General features: G+C 37.5%; 1 protein-coding gene across 4 annotated transcripts in view; it reads right to left on the bottom strand.

The window, feature by feature from the left end:
- The window catches only part of rdx (BTB/POZ and MATH domain-containing protein rdx), a 574233-nt gene that overhangs the window by 92645 nt on the left and 468707 nt on the right, over positions 1-12881 (bottom strand). Inside the window, exon 1 of one of the 4 annotated variants that reach the window (XM_081747189.1) lies at positions 4442-4818. The exons of 2 other annotated variants lie outside the window; for them this stretch is intronic. In XM_081747189.1, the coding sequence (XP_081603315.1) occupies positions 4442-4455 (14 nt within the window). In that variant the 5' untranslated portion in view covers positions 4456-4818. Of the gene's footprint in view, positions 1-3899; positions 4104-4441; positions 4819-12881 lie in introns of those variants that run through there. One more of the 4 variants, XM_081747188.1, reaches the window with a different exon arrangement.

Here is a 12881-nt window from a genome sequence, read left to right as displayed (position 1 = left end):
ATACAGCGTCTTCCCTTCTAACACTTCCCCTAAAAGGCCTAGCTTTAAAAAACAACTCTTGGCCCTCGCTCAATTCTCATGCCCATCAACAAGGAACAGTACATATGGCACATTTTCTATGCATATAAATATTCATCAGACCATATGATGAAGGGGTACCCATAGAGCAGCAATATACATTATCTGCCAATTTCTTCAGTGGTTCTCAAAGTGGGGTCCGTGAGGCCTAAAAATTGAAGTGTGTTGTAACAAAATGGAACTTATAGCTGTTATGCAAGAAATATTTTTAAGATTAAGAAACTGCAGCTGTGGGTAGTATGAGCAAAAACAATAACTATTCATCATTTGCAGGCTCAAGAATTCCATTGATTCTTCAGGTGAAAAATTCTCTGCTGAAATGCACAAAATACTTGTAGGGCACTTGAAAGCATTAACTACAAGTTGTTGAGAATATTTCCCTGTTCCAAAACCTGGTAATGGTTGGATTGAAAATCCTTTCACTAATGTAGAAGTCCACGACATACAAGGTACGAATCTCTCTAACATAGAACAGGAACAGCTATTGGAACTATCCTGCGACACTTCATGGAAAAACGTTGAACTTTGTGGCTTTTGGGTGCGTGTGCACTGTGAGTATGAAGAGTTGTCTAAAAAAGAATTGTAACATATTGCCTTCTCCCACAACTTACTTATGTGAGCAGACCTTTTCTGCTCTTTGCAGTATTAAAACCTTAAAGCGAAATTGTCTTAATGTGGAATCGGACCTAAGATTGATGGTGACAAAACTTATTCCAGATTTCAATGCAATAATGGAAAACCACAAAGAGTATCTTCCTCATATTAGTGACCCCACATTTAAGAACATCGTTTATGAAGTGGATTTCGTTTAAAAAGGAAAACTGATCTTCAGTCTTGAAAGTTACCTGTATTTTCAATTCAAACTTCGTTAACTAGGACACAATCCTAGTAATTAGAATAAATCATTTATTGCATTATTTTTGTTGTCAATGGTAATTCTAATCAGTATAGTTTTAATACCATATGAAATTTCAGATAGCACTGCAAGGGGGTCCGCAGATCGCTTTCCGAATGAACAGGAGGTTCGCGTTTCGGAAAGTTTGAGAACCACTGCTCTACAAAATCCCCGGCTCCTGTCTTCAATCCCTCTGCCAAAGTAGTCCCATTTAAAGGTGTCTCCTTTACACATTGAATATAATATTTTATTTCACAAACTTAAACTCACTTAAAATGTTTCGTTAACGACCAGGCAAGACGCCATTATACAATCATAATCTTCATTAAATATCCGTCTAACGTGTCCACAATTCTTTGAAGTTTCAGTAAGCCATGGTATACGAAGGTGAAAATACCCCTCTCTCCCTCAAGCAACCAATTCGGCCACACAAAGCAGGTGAAATCTGGCAACAGAGGGATCAGCCAAGGCTGTTTGGAGACGAGTAGGCAAACCGACAAAGGAGTCTGACCATTCAAGGACCCGTGGTAGGAAGGATGAAGGGGAGCTAAACGTTTCGATATCTATTTTCGCAAAACACGGACATCAAGTAAATCATAAAGAAAGAATAAGAAAAACCACTGCAATGACCAATTAGGCCTTCGCAATTACAATACAATACAATCAAATCATCTGATACATTTTATCATGAATCAATCATACACCGGGTTGAACACACAACTTCACTGTACCTGTATTTTTGCCTTAACCTTGGTCACCCACCTCTAATTCCAAAATCATGTATTCTTATAAAAACACGAAATAAACTTGAATATCCTTTGATTAATTGACTTTTTATTAATTTATTTATTTTGAAAACAAATTATTAAAATTTTATGTTATAGCTTAACGAAGAAACGCATGATGAGTTCTTCTCTCCATGTAGGACAAGGTTACTTTTTTTTTTTTTTTTTTTTTTGAGAAAATACCTAAATCAACTAAACTAGCAACGTGGCTTAGAAAACAAAACAATCGTGGACAATATCAAATACGGTCTGTGAACTGTACTCGTAATTACCAGTTTGACGGCTATAGACCAAGACCAGAAGTCAATATCCAGACTACATCGATGGCTTGGTTGGAGTTCTGCGTCCCTTTCAAAACCAAGGCTAAACCTACGACTCATTGTGGACCTACAGTTTAAAATGAAACCCGAACCATCGTGACACAGTCAAAGTTCAAGGAGACCTGAACTCTAAAGATTGCGCGTGAAAACCACTAATCAAGCGAAGAGGGTTCTATGCATGGGAAACAAACCAACCATACTTATAAAAAATGAAAGTATGAAGTCTAGTACTGTGATCAACGCTATATTGACAAATCTACTTTTAAGAAAAATAAGTACCTGTGATGCAATATACCCAACCTGAAGTTACGATGAAAGACATCTCTTGTTCTCTATATATTTCTCATCACATTCCATTTTATTTACTCCTTATCCTCCAGAAATTATTAGTTTAGGTACAAGGAACGCTTCGAAGTAATACAAAACAAGACGCAAAATATTTACAAGATTCCTAATACCTCCATCAGAATCTGACTTTTAATGCTCGCGAAACGTCTCCACTGATATCGCGCTCGGAGTCATTTAAAAATACGAATTCCAATAGGTAAAATAATTCCAAAGAAATTTCCACGTCTTAACAAAACCGGAGACGCTACCACAAAATGCAATTCAAAACATTTCTAAGAAGATATAATATCCGCCTACATTTCCGATCGACCTTGGATTACAGCGTCCACCTACACTATTTCTACTTCAAACAAATTTACCATACGTGCAGTTCAGCACGCATTAAACAACCGAAGTATGAAATCCGTTGATATACAGAGCAGAAAGAACCAATAAAACCATGAATGTATGCGCCAAAATGTGTATTCCCGAGTTAGTAACCTATCATGAAATAGGCTCAATTATTTGATATGATTTTGGAACAAAAATCCAAGATAAGCATAAGCAATTCCGGACGTACATTCACATATGAATTTAGTAAATTCGGGAAAATACCTGACGTCAATTCTCCGAAACCGATACTATTTCCACGTGAGATGGGCAACCACCGCTCGGTAAAGAAATCACGACTACAATATTCGAAACAAACGTGAGGGAAGGGGGTAATTATAATGACAGACTAACTCTCAGTCCTTTTTCTCTCCTCACTTCATTCAGATACGCCAATTTTCAATTATTCAGGCAGAACAGAGATGACAGAAACAGGACCAAATCCTATTCACATTCACAACGCACATAATAAATAACATGCTATCAGCTGTACCTGAACGACAGGGCGATCTATACTATCTGTGAGTAGTAATGAAACAAAGGTATTTACATAGATCACCCACATATATAAGTAACAAACATGGAAATTGAGAACCGCTGTACGTTAAGGATCACGCAATCGGTCTATTTTAACACAAATACTGATGATGAACAAAAATCTAACAATGTTACGTATCACAGCAAGAGTATTTATTACAAGTCTTCTAATTTCGTCTGTTCAAATGTATACTCGTATAATCACCATAATAGAATAACAGTACTTAATATGACGAATTTAAAAAGAGTGAAACAAAATTACGTTATTATTTGTTTTAGCGATTATCGTAGTTTAGTTTTTAAATAACACCTTTTTGAAAGCTTCCAATAATAATTTGAAATTCCTGAACCAGTGTGAGGGTTTTCCCGGAGTTCTCCCACTTCCTTCATTCCACTATATCATTCATCCTCTTTATCACAGTCTTCTTTAGCCAACACGGTACAGTGAGGGATATAAAACAAAGATGTCACTTCATTCTTCATTTCACTTCGAAATGCATTCAAAGTTTTCAAGGAAAACGACACAAAACACAAATTATAGGAAATACGATAAAAACAAACATTTACCCAAGCTTAAGCAACAATTGACGCATTCTGCCTTAGATTCAGCAACCAAAATCATGTCCACGTGTTACAAAAATATACTCGTATCCACTTTTTTTCTTTTCCGAAAGACACATGCACACACTTCACACACACGCGCGCTGCTCACACGAAAAAATGATTGGGCTGAGCCTGCACTGCACACCAGAGCCGCACAAGAGTTGGAGAGCAGCTGATGCCAGCACGGCAGCTCGGTGCCCTCGGGCGTGAGATTCGGTTTCATTCGGTAGAGAGCGAAATGATGACCTATGACGTCACTTACGAGTGGGCACTATGAGAGTATTCACCCCTCTCTCTCCGGCATTTCTCAACTAACTGTCTTGCACATAAGATTTACTCATACAAAATAAACAAACAATCTCCCACCTCAACTGTGAGCAACTCTTCAAGAAAACTTCCATCACAATGAACTGACAGAAGACAATATGAAAACTGAAAACTCAAAACTATGTAACACATGTGTTATACTATGTTTAATCAAAACTTTTTATTTTCTCTGTACTCACCTCACAAGCGCCATTCTGGTACGCTCAAAATACGGCCTTATGCCGCCACTGAACCCTCTCCGGGATCAGTATCCATGTTTGCACAATGTAACACAACACACACTTCTATTTACACAGCACTTCTCACAGGTTGCAAAACTTATCAAACAAGAATAGTTGCTCTTCTCTTTTGCTTTATTTTCTTTACTAACAAGCGGCCTTTGCTTTAATAGACGTAAAAAGAAAATTACAACAGGACTCTAAACCTTGTAATACTTTCTAGTTGCAAACACTACAGTCACAAAACCAGCACTACCACCTCACTCACGGACGCCTGCACACAGACTAGCGTTAGAACGCCACAAGTTCGCCGATCAACGCCAATGCCATCTAGCGGAAACCCTGGCGAGTGGAGAAGTAGCACAACATCAGTGTCCTCGGAAAAGCTCTATTATGCTCTCTTGGGTGCGAAACGATTTCTCTGCCAAGCGTCGATAGAATAACCAAGATTTCATATTTACAAATATTATATCAGATTGGTGAAAGGTAAAACGTTCAGAGAGAAGGGATAAGCAAGAGAAATGCACCACACGCTTTCTGAATTTTACATTCAATTCTTTTGTTTGTCCCTTTTCCTCCAGATCGGCCAGAGTACTTTAATCTCACACAAAAATGCGGAAGAGGAATCAGAACATATGTAACGCACCACACCAACAAAACAACTGCCATGCAAATTTCATAAATATTAAAATTAGGGATATTATATCAGCGATATTGCATCACAATTTCCTACAAAAATCAAAGCATAGCATTTCACATATAAATTACAACATTAAAGGGGCTACCTGAATTTGTTGTCACAATATGCAAAACCCATTTTACACTTGGGAACAGGCCTGTAGCCAGCCCCCAAAAAGTAGCGGCGGTAGGAGTTAGGGGGGCCAATCCAATCATATTTGAAGCCCACTATAAAAATTTTCGGGTGCCGTTTCCCCCTTTCGTGGACGCGGGACTGCTTGGGAAGTATTTTCTGGTAAATTGGTTTGTGTCATTGAGAACCTAACAGGCATATGGAGAGAAATGTCGATTTCTCGAGGGTACAATTATTCATGAACTGTTAACTGTATGAAAGATTGAAAAAGAACCATTCTGTTGGGAAGGAAAGTTAAGGACAGACTGTTTATCACAAAAACATCGCACTTCGGTAATAAATTATGATCAAAGAAGCATTGCAATCTGCTATCGAATTTACACACACACACAACGGAACAGATTAGTGACTCAGTGGTAGAGCGTTCACCTCTGGTGCATGAAGTCCCCTGTTCGATCCCAGCTCGCGCCGTGGACAAACACTGCGCATGTGGGTTTTCTCGGGGCACTCCTGTTTCCACCCACTTTCTTCATTCTACAATTTCATTCATTTTTCATCATCACCGTCTCCTTTAACCTAGCCGGCATAAACGTGAGACGTAAAACCACTTGCACTATGTAAGTCATACTATTTGGAAATGCATCGCAATCTATCTTATGAAAATAGGAATAGTGGTAAGGGTTGCAATTTAATATTATGTTCCTGGAATTTATCCATCAAAGTAACAAGTTAAGTACCGTCTAACATTATGAAATTACAGAGGTCCCTCGTGGCTAAGCGGTTAACGTACGAGCCTTTGGCATGAGAGACTCGGGTTCGATTCCCGGCGGAAGCTCATGTGGTTCGGATTCCATGTTAATCTGTGGGCCCACATCTCATATAGCCTCCTGCTGAAAGGGACACTAAAGTCAATATCAAATCAATCAACATTGTGAAATTACGGTGGACTTCTAAATTATGCGGACTCAATACTAAAACTGGTCATAGTAGATTTATAAATTTCAGGTTACAGGAATAGGTCAGAGATGGAACTCATTGTTGCGACTCTGAAGCCATAGCAAAAAGATATTTCTTGCTCTCTCTTACTGTTTTTGTTCTATGAAGATTAATATTCAAATTGGAAGAAGTAGTTGATTTCTAACCTTCCAGTTGCTAACGATGGTGGGCAATGATGGGCAAACTACGGACCACGAGCGAGACATAGCCCCATGAAAGGTTCTATTCGGCCCGCGGCATAAATTTAACTTCACTTCTGATCATCAGTGCATCCCAGTTTGAACCAGATTATGAGAAAACTTTCACAGATGCACTCACAGTTTAATGTATTACATTCTCTTTCATAATATTTGGATTATTAATAGGGCTTAAGAATTACAAGAATATGTTAAATATACTATTCTTTGTATTCAATAAATTATATTGGCCCACGTGAAGTTTTTCCCCTTGCCCCCTCCTAAAAAGAGTTTATCCCTTATTGTACTAGAGCAGTGATCCACAACCGGTGTACCGCGGTACAACCGAATGCCAGCACAAGGTGAAAGGTGCGACGCGAATTTTTCATAATTATATTGTATAAAAAATAAATTTTATTTCATTTCTATTCTATCACTGTGTAAAATATAAATAAAATTATTTATTTTAATAGTAGGTCTAATAGAAAAATGTACTTTTTAATAATTTTAAACTCCATCAACAGTGAATTAAAGTTCATAAATTATTAACAAATTCAAAACTCTATTTCTGTTTAATAATAATAATAATAATTATTATTTATTTATTTATTTTATTTATTTAACAATATCATATACAACTCATAGGCCATTTTATACTGGATATCTAACAACAACAACAACAATGGAAAGGATTTGGGAAGGTGTTGGCCAGTGCCTGTTCAGTAGGTACCATCCCGGCATTTGCCTGGTAGAACTGAGGAAAGTCCTGGAAAACCCCAGTCAAGATGGTCGGCAACAGGATCCGAATGCGAAGCCAACACTCTACCACTTGAGCTACTTCGCTTTGTAATGAAAAGCTATTTCTTGCTATCTGTTACTGTTTTTGTAATATGAAGATTAAAATGAAATGAAATGAATTTTTTGAGTTTTATGTCCCACGGTTATGCCGGCTAGGCTAAAGGAGACGGTGATGATGAGAGATGAATGAAATGGTGGTATGAAGAAAGTGGGAGGAAACGGGAAAATCCCGAGGAAACCCACGCACACAGTGTTTGTCTACCACAAATTTCACTTGGCGGAAGCAGGGCTTGAACCCGGGACCCCATGCACCGGAGGGTATGAAAATTAATATTCAAATCGGAAGAAGTAGTAGATTTTAACCTTCTATGAAATATAATAATATAATTAACGATTATATTACATGTTTGTATTAGCAGTGATAACATCAACTTTACATGAGCGAAATTACATTTTGGTATACCGTATTGAGTAATAAATAATTTATGGTGTGCCGAGAGGAGCAAAACATTGCAGATCACTGCTAGAGGAATAACGATGGAGATGGAACATATTCCTTCTGGCGTTTAATTGATTGCAGAAAACTGATTCTCGCTATCTCGTACCGAATTTGTTTTATAGAAATAAGCAGCGAAACCAGAAGTAATATTATATTTCTACTATTTCCGACTTTAGGGCTCTGCACACACACACCGACGAAACTGTCGATCATAAAATACCAAATTTCACAAAGAGCTATAAGCTAGGTTACCACTTTACAAGAATCTTGCAGCTGTTATAAAAAAATCTCGCAACCCTACAATATTTCACCATGTAAACAGTTTTGAAAGGGACATACAAAATTTTTTTCATCTTGCAAGGAGTCACAGCATGTGCAACTTTTTGGGTCGTCTTGCTTGCTACCTGCTATCGCCCTCCCGCTCACATAACGAAAAAACCAATTTCGTCGCTTCCGAAACAACGGATTCTTTTGGACGGGGAGGGGAAGCGCTCCAAAATACACGTTTCTAATGAGGAGGTTCACTATTTGTCCACTAGAGTGCAGTGCTTCATGGGTGGAGATATGTTTCTTGCTTTCAGAAAGTTGTAATGTGTAAACAGTAAATGAAAAGATCGGGTTACAATATTTTTAATGGCAGCTACAAGATTCTTGTAAAATGATAGCCCAGCTTTAAGACGTGATTCTCATGAGATGGATCAGTTTTGCCAAGCAATCTTTTCTTAAATCGTTACAGGTGTTTTCTATTTTGTGAGAGTGATCGCCTATCGCTAATCATTTAGTCATTATAAGAGGGGCGTCATTTGGGGAGGGTATGGAGAGTAATTTCTTTCCTAAATTTGAAAAAGTCCTTTAAAAATTTAAATTAATATACTATTAAATAATAAAAACCTGAAACTCTTTGTCGGAACCAATTTTTGGTGCCGCCACGTCATTACGTGCAGTGACAAAATAAAAAAGAATGTTTCGTCTTTTGTTCTATACTACATTGATTTCCAGTATTTATTAAAGGTATTTAGCAGTGACGGTATGTTTTGATCACTGAGAAACTAGAGGCAGTATGCCTTCATCATTGAAAAAACAGAGGCAGTATGGCAAACCACCGCATACCGCCTCACTTTGACCACTGCTTTTAATTGAAATAGTTTTAGAAACTGTCTTACAATACTGAATATAAACCATAAATGTATCCCCATCGACATTCGCTGGGAGCTAGGGTGCTTCGTAAATACGCATGTTAGCTATGGTAAAGTAAGTTAATATTTTTTCCACATATATAAATTTAATGAACAAATCAGGGATGCAAGTAAGCAACAAAATTTTACTAGTCCAAGAAAAAAGCTACTAGCCCACATCCCACAACAGAAATCATTTAGTTATCTTCGGTATTATATTAAATACTCGCCCGCACCGATGAACCACTCGCCCCGGGCATCCCTGGAATAAATCATTATAACAAACATTTAAAAAAAAAAAAAAAAAAAACCTAACAAACAGTTATATACTACTTCCTCGCTTCCAAAACTGGAAAACAGAATTGTTAATACATCAAACAATCCCTTCCGAATGATTCACTTACTATGTAAGATTCCTTTTAATAGAAATATTTATGCAACGTTTCAAGATACTGTATATCTTCTGACTAAAATTACGGAACAGTTGTTAAATGAAATTTGTGAGCTTTACGTCCCACGGTTATGCCGGCTAGGCTAAAAGAGATGGTGATGATGAGAAATGAATGAAATGGTGGAATGAAGAATGTAGGAGGAAACGGGAGAACCCCGAGGAAACCCACTCACACGGTGTTTGTCCACCACAAAGTTCACTTGGCTGGAGCTGAGATCGCACCCAGGACTCCATGCACCAGAGGTGATCGCTCTACTACTGAGCCACCGCGGCCTCAAAACAATTTAGTAAAATTAATAGAATTTAAGAAAATATTTTTTCAGTTACAATCCATTATTAATCAATCACGACAGAGTCAAATATCTATAAAAATCCAACTTCATCTTATTATGCATGGAATAGTCAGATTTTGTACCATTGATTTTCTCCCTTCTTAGCACGTACTCATTCGCGAACATAAAATTTTCTTCTACACAATGGTATACGTGACCGTTTGTCTGTTCGCGGCCGACAAAGTTGCAGGCGGCTGTGTGTGCATGTATTCATTCAAAATACATTAAAGCGAATTTTGCTTGCGTTAAAATGTTGGTGGTGACGGTATATCTGAATAGCCCCTTAGTAGAGAAATGACGGTATCGATTTCAAAAGAGTTTGTCGCTATGTAGTACCGTCTTAGTTCTATGGTGATTGGAAACGAACTGTTTCTTCCACTTCCGGTTTCAATACAGAGTTACGGAAAAGATGGAACCTACTCTTGGGATACTGAATCTACTCCGATCGAAACCAGAAGTAACATTTAAATTTCCATTTTTGCAGAAAGCTGTTAATGAAGATATATTTTCTTCAGATGATGAATCGATTCCACAAAACTGCCTATCGCTATAGATTACTGAAACTTGAAATTCTTCATTTCTACCACTTCCAGTTTGAACTGCGACCTAAAGGAGAAAACGCAACAGTTTTTTGCGAAGTTGAATGACCGCTTCTCGCCATCTCTTATATTCGGTTTATGGCGATCAACGTTAAAACCGAAAATGATTAATTTCGGTTTGGCTAGAGGATATACGGAGGAGATTGGACGTATTGTCGGGACACTGAATTGATTACAGAAAACGCTTCTCACTTTCTCTAACTGTTTTTGCTTTGTGGAGTTCAATATAGAAAGCGAAAGTAGTAGTGAATTTCTAACACTTTTCGGTTAAGTACAGAGATATGGATAAGAAGATGCGTTTTCTTATGCTGAAACGATTCCAAAACACCGATTGTTGCCTTTATTTTACGATTTGTTCCATGAGTATGAACGCTGAAACTGGAAATAATTAATTTCTCCCGTTTTCGCTTTGAATAGAAGGTTAACAGAGGAGATGGAACCTATTCTTGGGACGCTGAAACGATTCAAAAAAGTAATGAAAGTTTGTCGGTATGTCTTACGGGTTTTGCTCTGTTACTTGATGACGAAAACAGAAGACGGACATGGCAATTCTATAAGACTTCTAAATCACAAACTGGTCGCAGTAGATCTAGAATAACTTCCAGTTGTAATATAGGAATAAGGTCAGAAATGAAACTCATTCATGGAACGCTTAAACTATATCTAAAAGTAATTTCATGCAATCTTGTTACCGTTTTTGCTACATAAGGATTCTACTCAAACCGGAAGTGATAGTACATTTCTACATCTACCGGTTGCACTAGAGAAATGATTTCGGAGACAGAACATATTCTTTAGACACTTAATCGATTGCAAAAAACTGACTGTTTGCTCTCACTTAATGTTTTTCTTTTATAGAAATAAAAGTAGTAGTAGGATATTTCGGAAGTAGTATACATTTCTACAAGTTACGGTTTTAGTAGACGGATGTAGACGAAGACAGTACTTTTTCTTGAGACGCTGAATCGATTCCAAACAATTGCTTCTAGCTATCTGTTACCGTTATTATTCTATGGCAATGAACATAGAACCGGAAATGGTTAATTCAGTTTGAATAGAGGGTTAACGGAGAAGACCAACCTATTTTTGGTACGCTGAATCGATTCCAAGAAAAACTGTCAATATCTCTTACCATTTTTGCTTTGATACTTGTTGATAGGCAGACAGACAGTCGTTCTATAAGATCTCTGATACTTATGCACAACGTAGTTTGGAAGTCTATAGTAGTAATAAAATAAAAGCATATGTTACGGTACAAAGCACACAATTCAGTGTTAGTGCGAAGGCAAACGGACAATGTTCTTGCTTTACAGTTGGGAGGTCCGTTTTGAATCTCAGCGCCGGAATCTCACAAAATGGTGCATATGTTGTTCCATAATGTTACTAACAATAAATGCCTTGACCTTCAAAGGGTCAATACTTTTTCGACAACCTGGCATTGCGAGGAAATTTACAGAATGATTCTAGTCGGGATCTTACTGGTTTAAAACAGTACATGTTCTGTTCAGGATTTAATATATATATATATATATATATATATATATATATATATATATATATCAACAATGAGCCAGAAAAAATATAACAAGATTTGTTAAGTGTCTGATGTTTTTTGTGATGGTTTTATGTACTTAATCCGATGTCAGAAGTTTCATCCTGTATCCAAGTCATATTTGGAACGTATTCGCTCGACTTTTTTGAAGAACATATCATATACCCACCCCCGTATATGATCGTTCTTTCGTAAATTCATGGTGAGTATACGCTGAACTATACAAATATTAGTATACACGATATACTTCCGTACACGTTTCATCACTTCCTGCTGTATCCTTTCTACCACTATTCGGTACAATTTAAAGAGGAACGAAAATAAAGGGGATTTCTGTCCTCATATCATACTTGGCTGTGGGATTGGATTATTGCATAATGGCTAGAAGCAACGAATACTACAAAATATCGGCTCTGATTTCCATTTAACCTCTCTGAAACTTCTTTATGCAACGCATAGGGAAGTGGCAGAACATTGTAGAAAGTATACGCCTGCCAGTCTATCTTCTCTAAACAAACATCCAACGTGGAAGGTCAATCTGTATCCAGGACGAGGTCCACCGGAAGTGATCTCACTCGTGTTCACGCGGCTCTCAAACACATAAGGAAATACGAGGTCGCTGCATGAAAAATTAAATTTCACGCCAAGAATTCCTGCTTAAATAGTTTACAATCTTTTTTATATATATGAAAGGTCACTTCCGAACTACGATATCTTTATGCAACCTCAGCATTTCCTTCGCGATGACACAAATAGTCCCCAAGGGAAAGTTGATTCTCCCTTACCTATTTAATGTGTGTATAATCATTATATATAGATGCAAATACCTTACATACGTTGCGCAAGAAACGGGACAGTCCCGATTTTCCCAAGTGTCCCGTAAATTTAGTCGGGACAGGCAAGTGTTCCGTATTTTCTTCTTCCATTTCTTCTATCAACATCAGCTTATTCAAAAAGTGAAAAATTAAAAATTCTGACTGGCTGGGAATCCTGTAATTAGTGAATGAACAAT

Source organism: Thermobia domestica, unplaced genomic scaffold (assembly GCF_964235325.1).
Source record: "Thermobia domestica unplaced genomic scaffold, izTheDome1.hap1.1 HAP1_SCAFFOLD_93, whole genome shotgun sequence".
In the NCBI taxonomy this organism is placed as follows: Eukaryota; Metazoa; Arthropoda; class Insecta; order Zygentoma; family Lepismatidae; genus Thermobia; species Thermobia domestica.
This window is presented reverse-complemented; position numbering and strand designations above follow the sequence as displayed.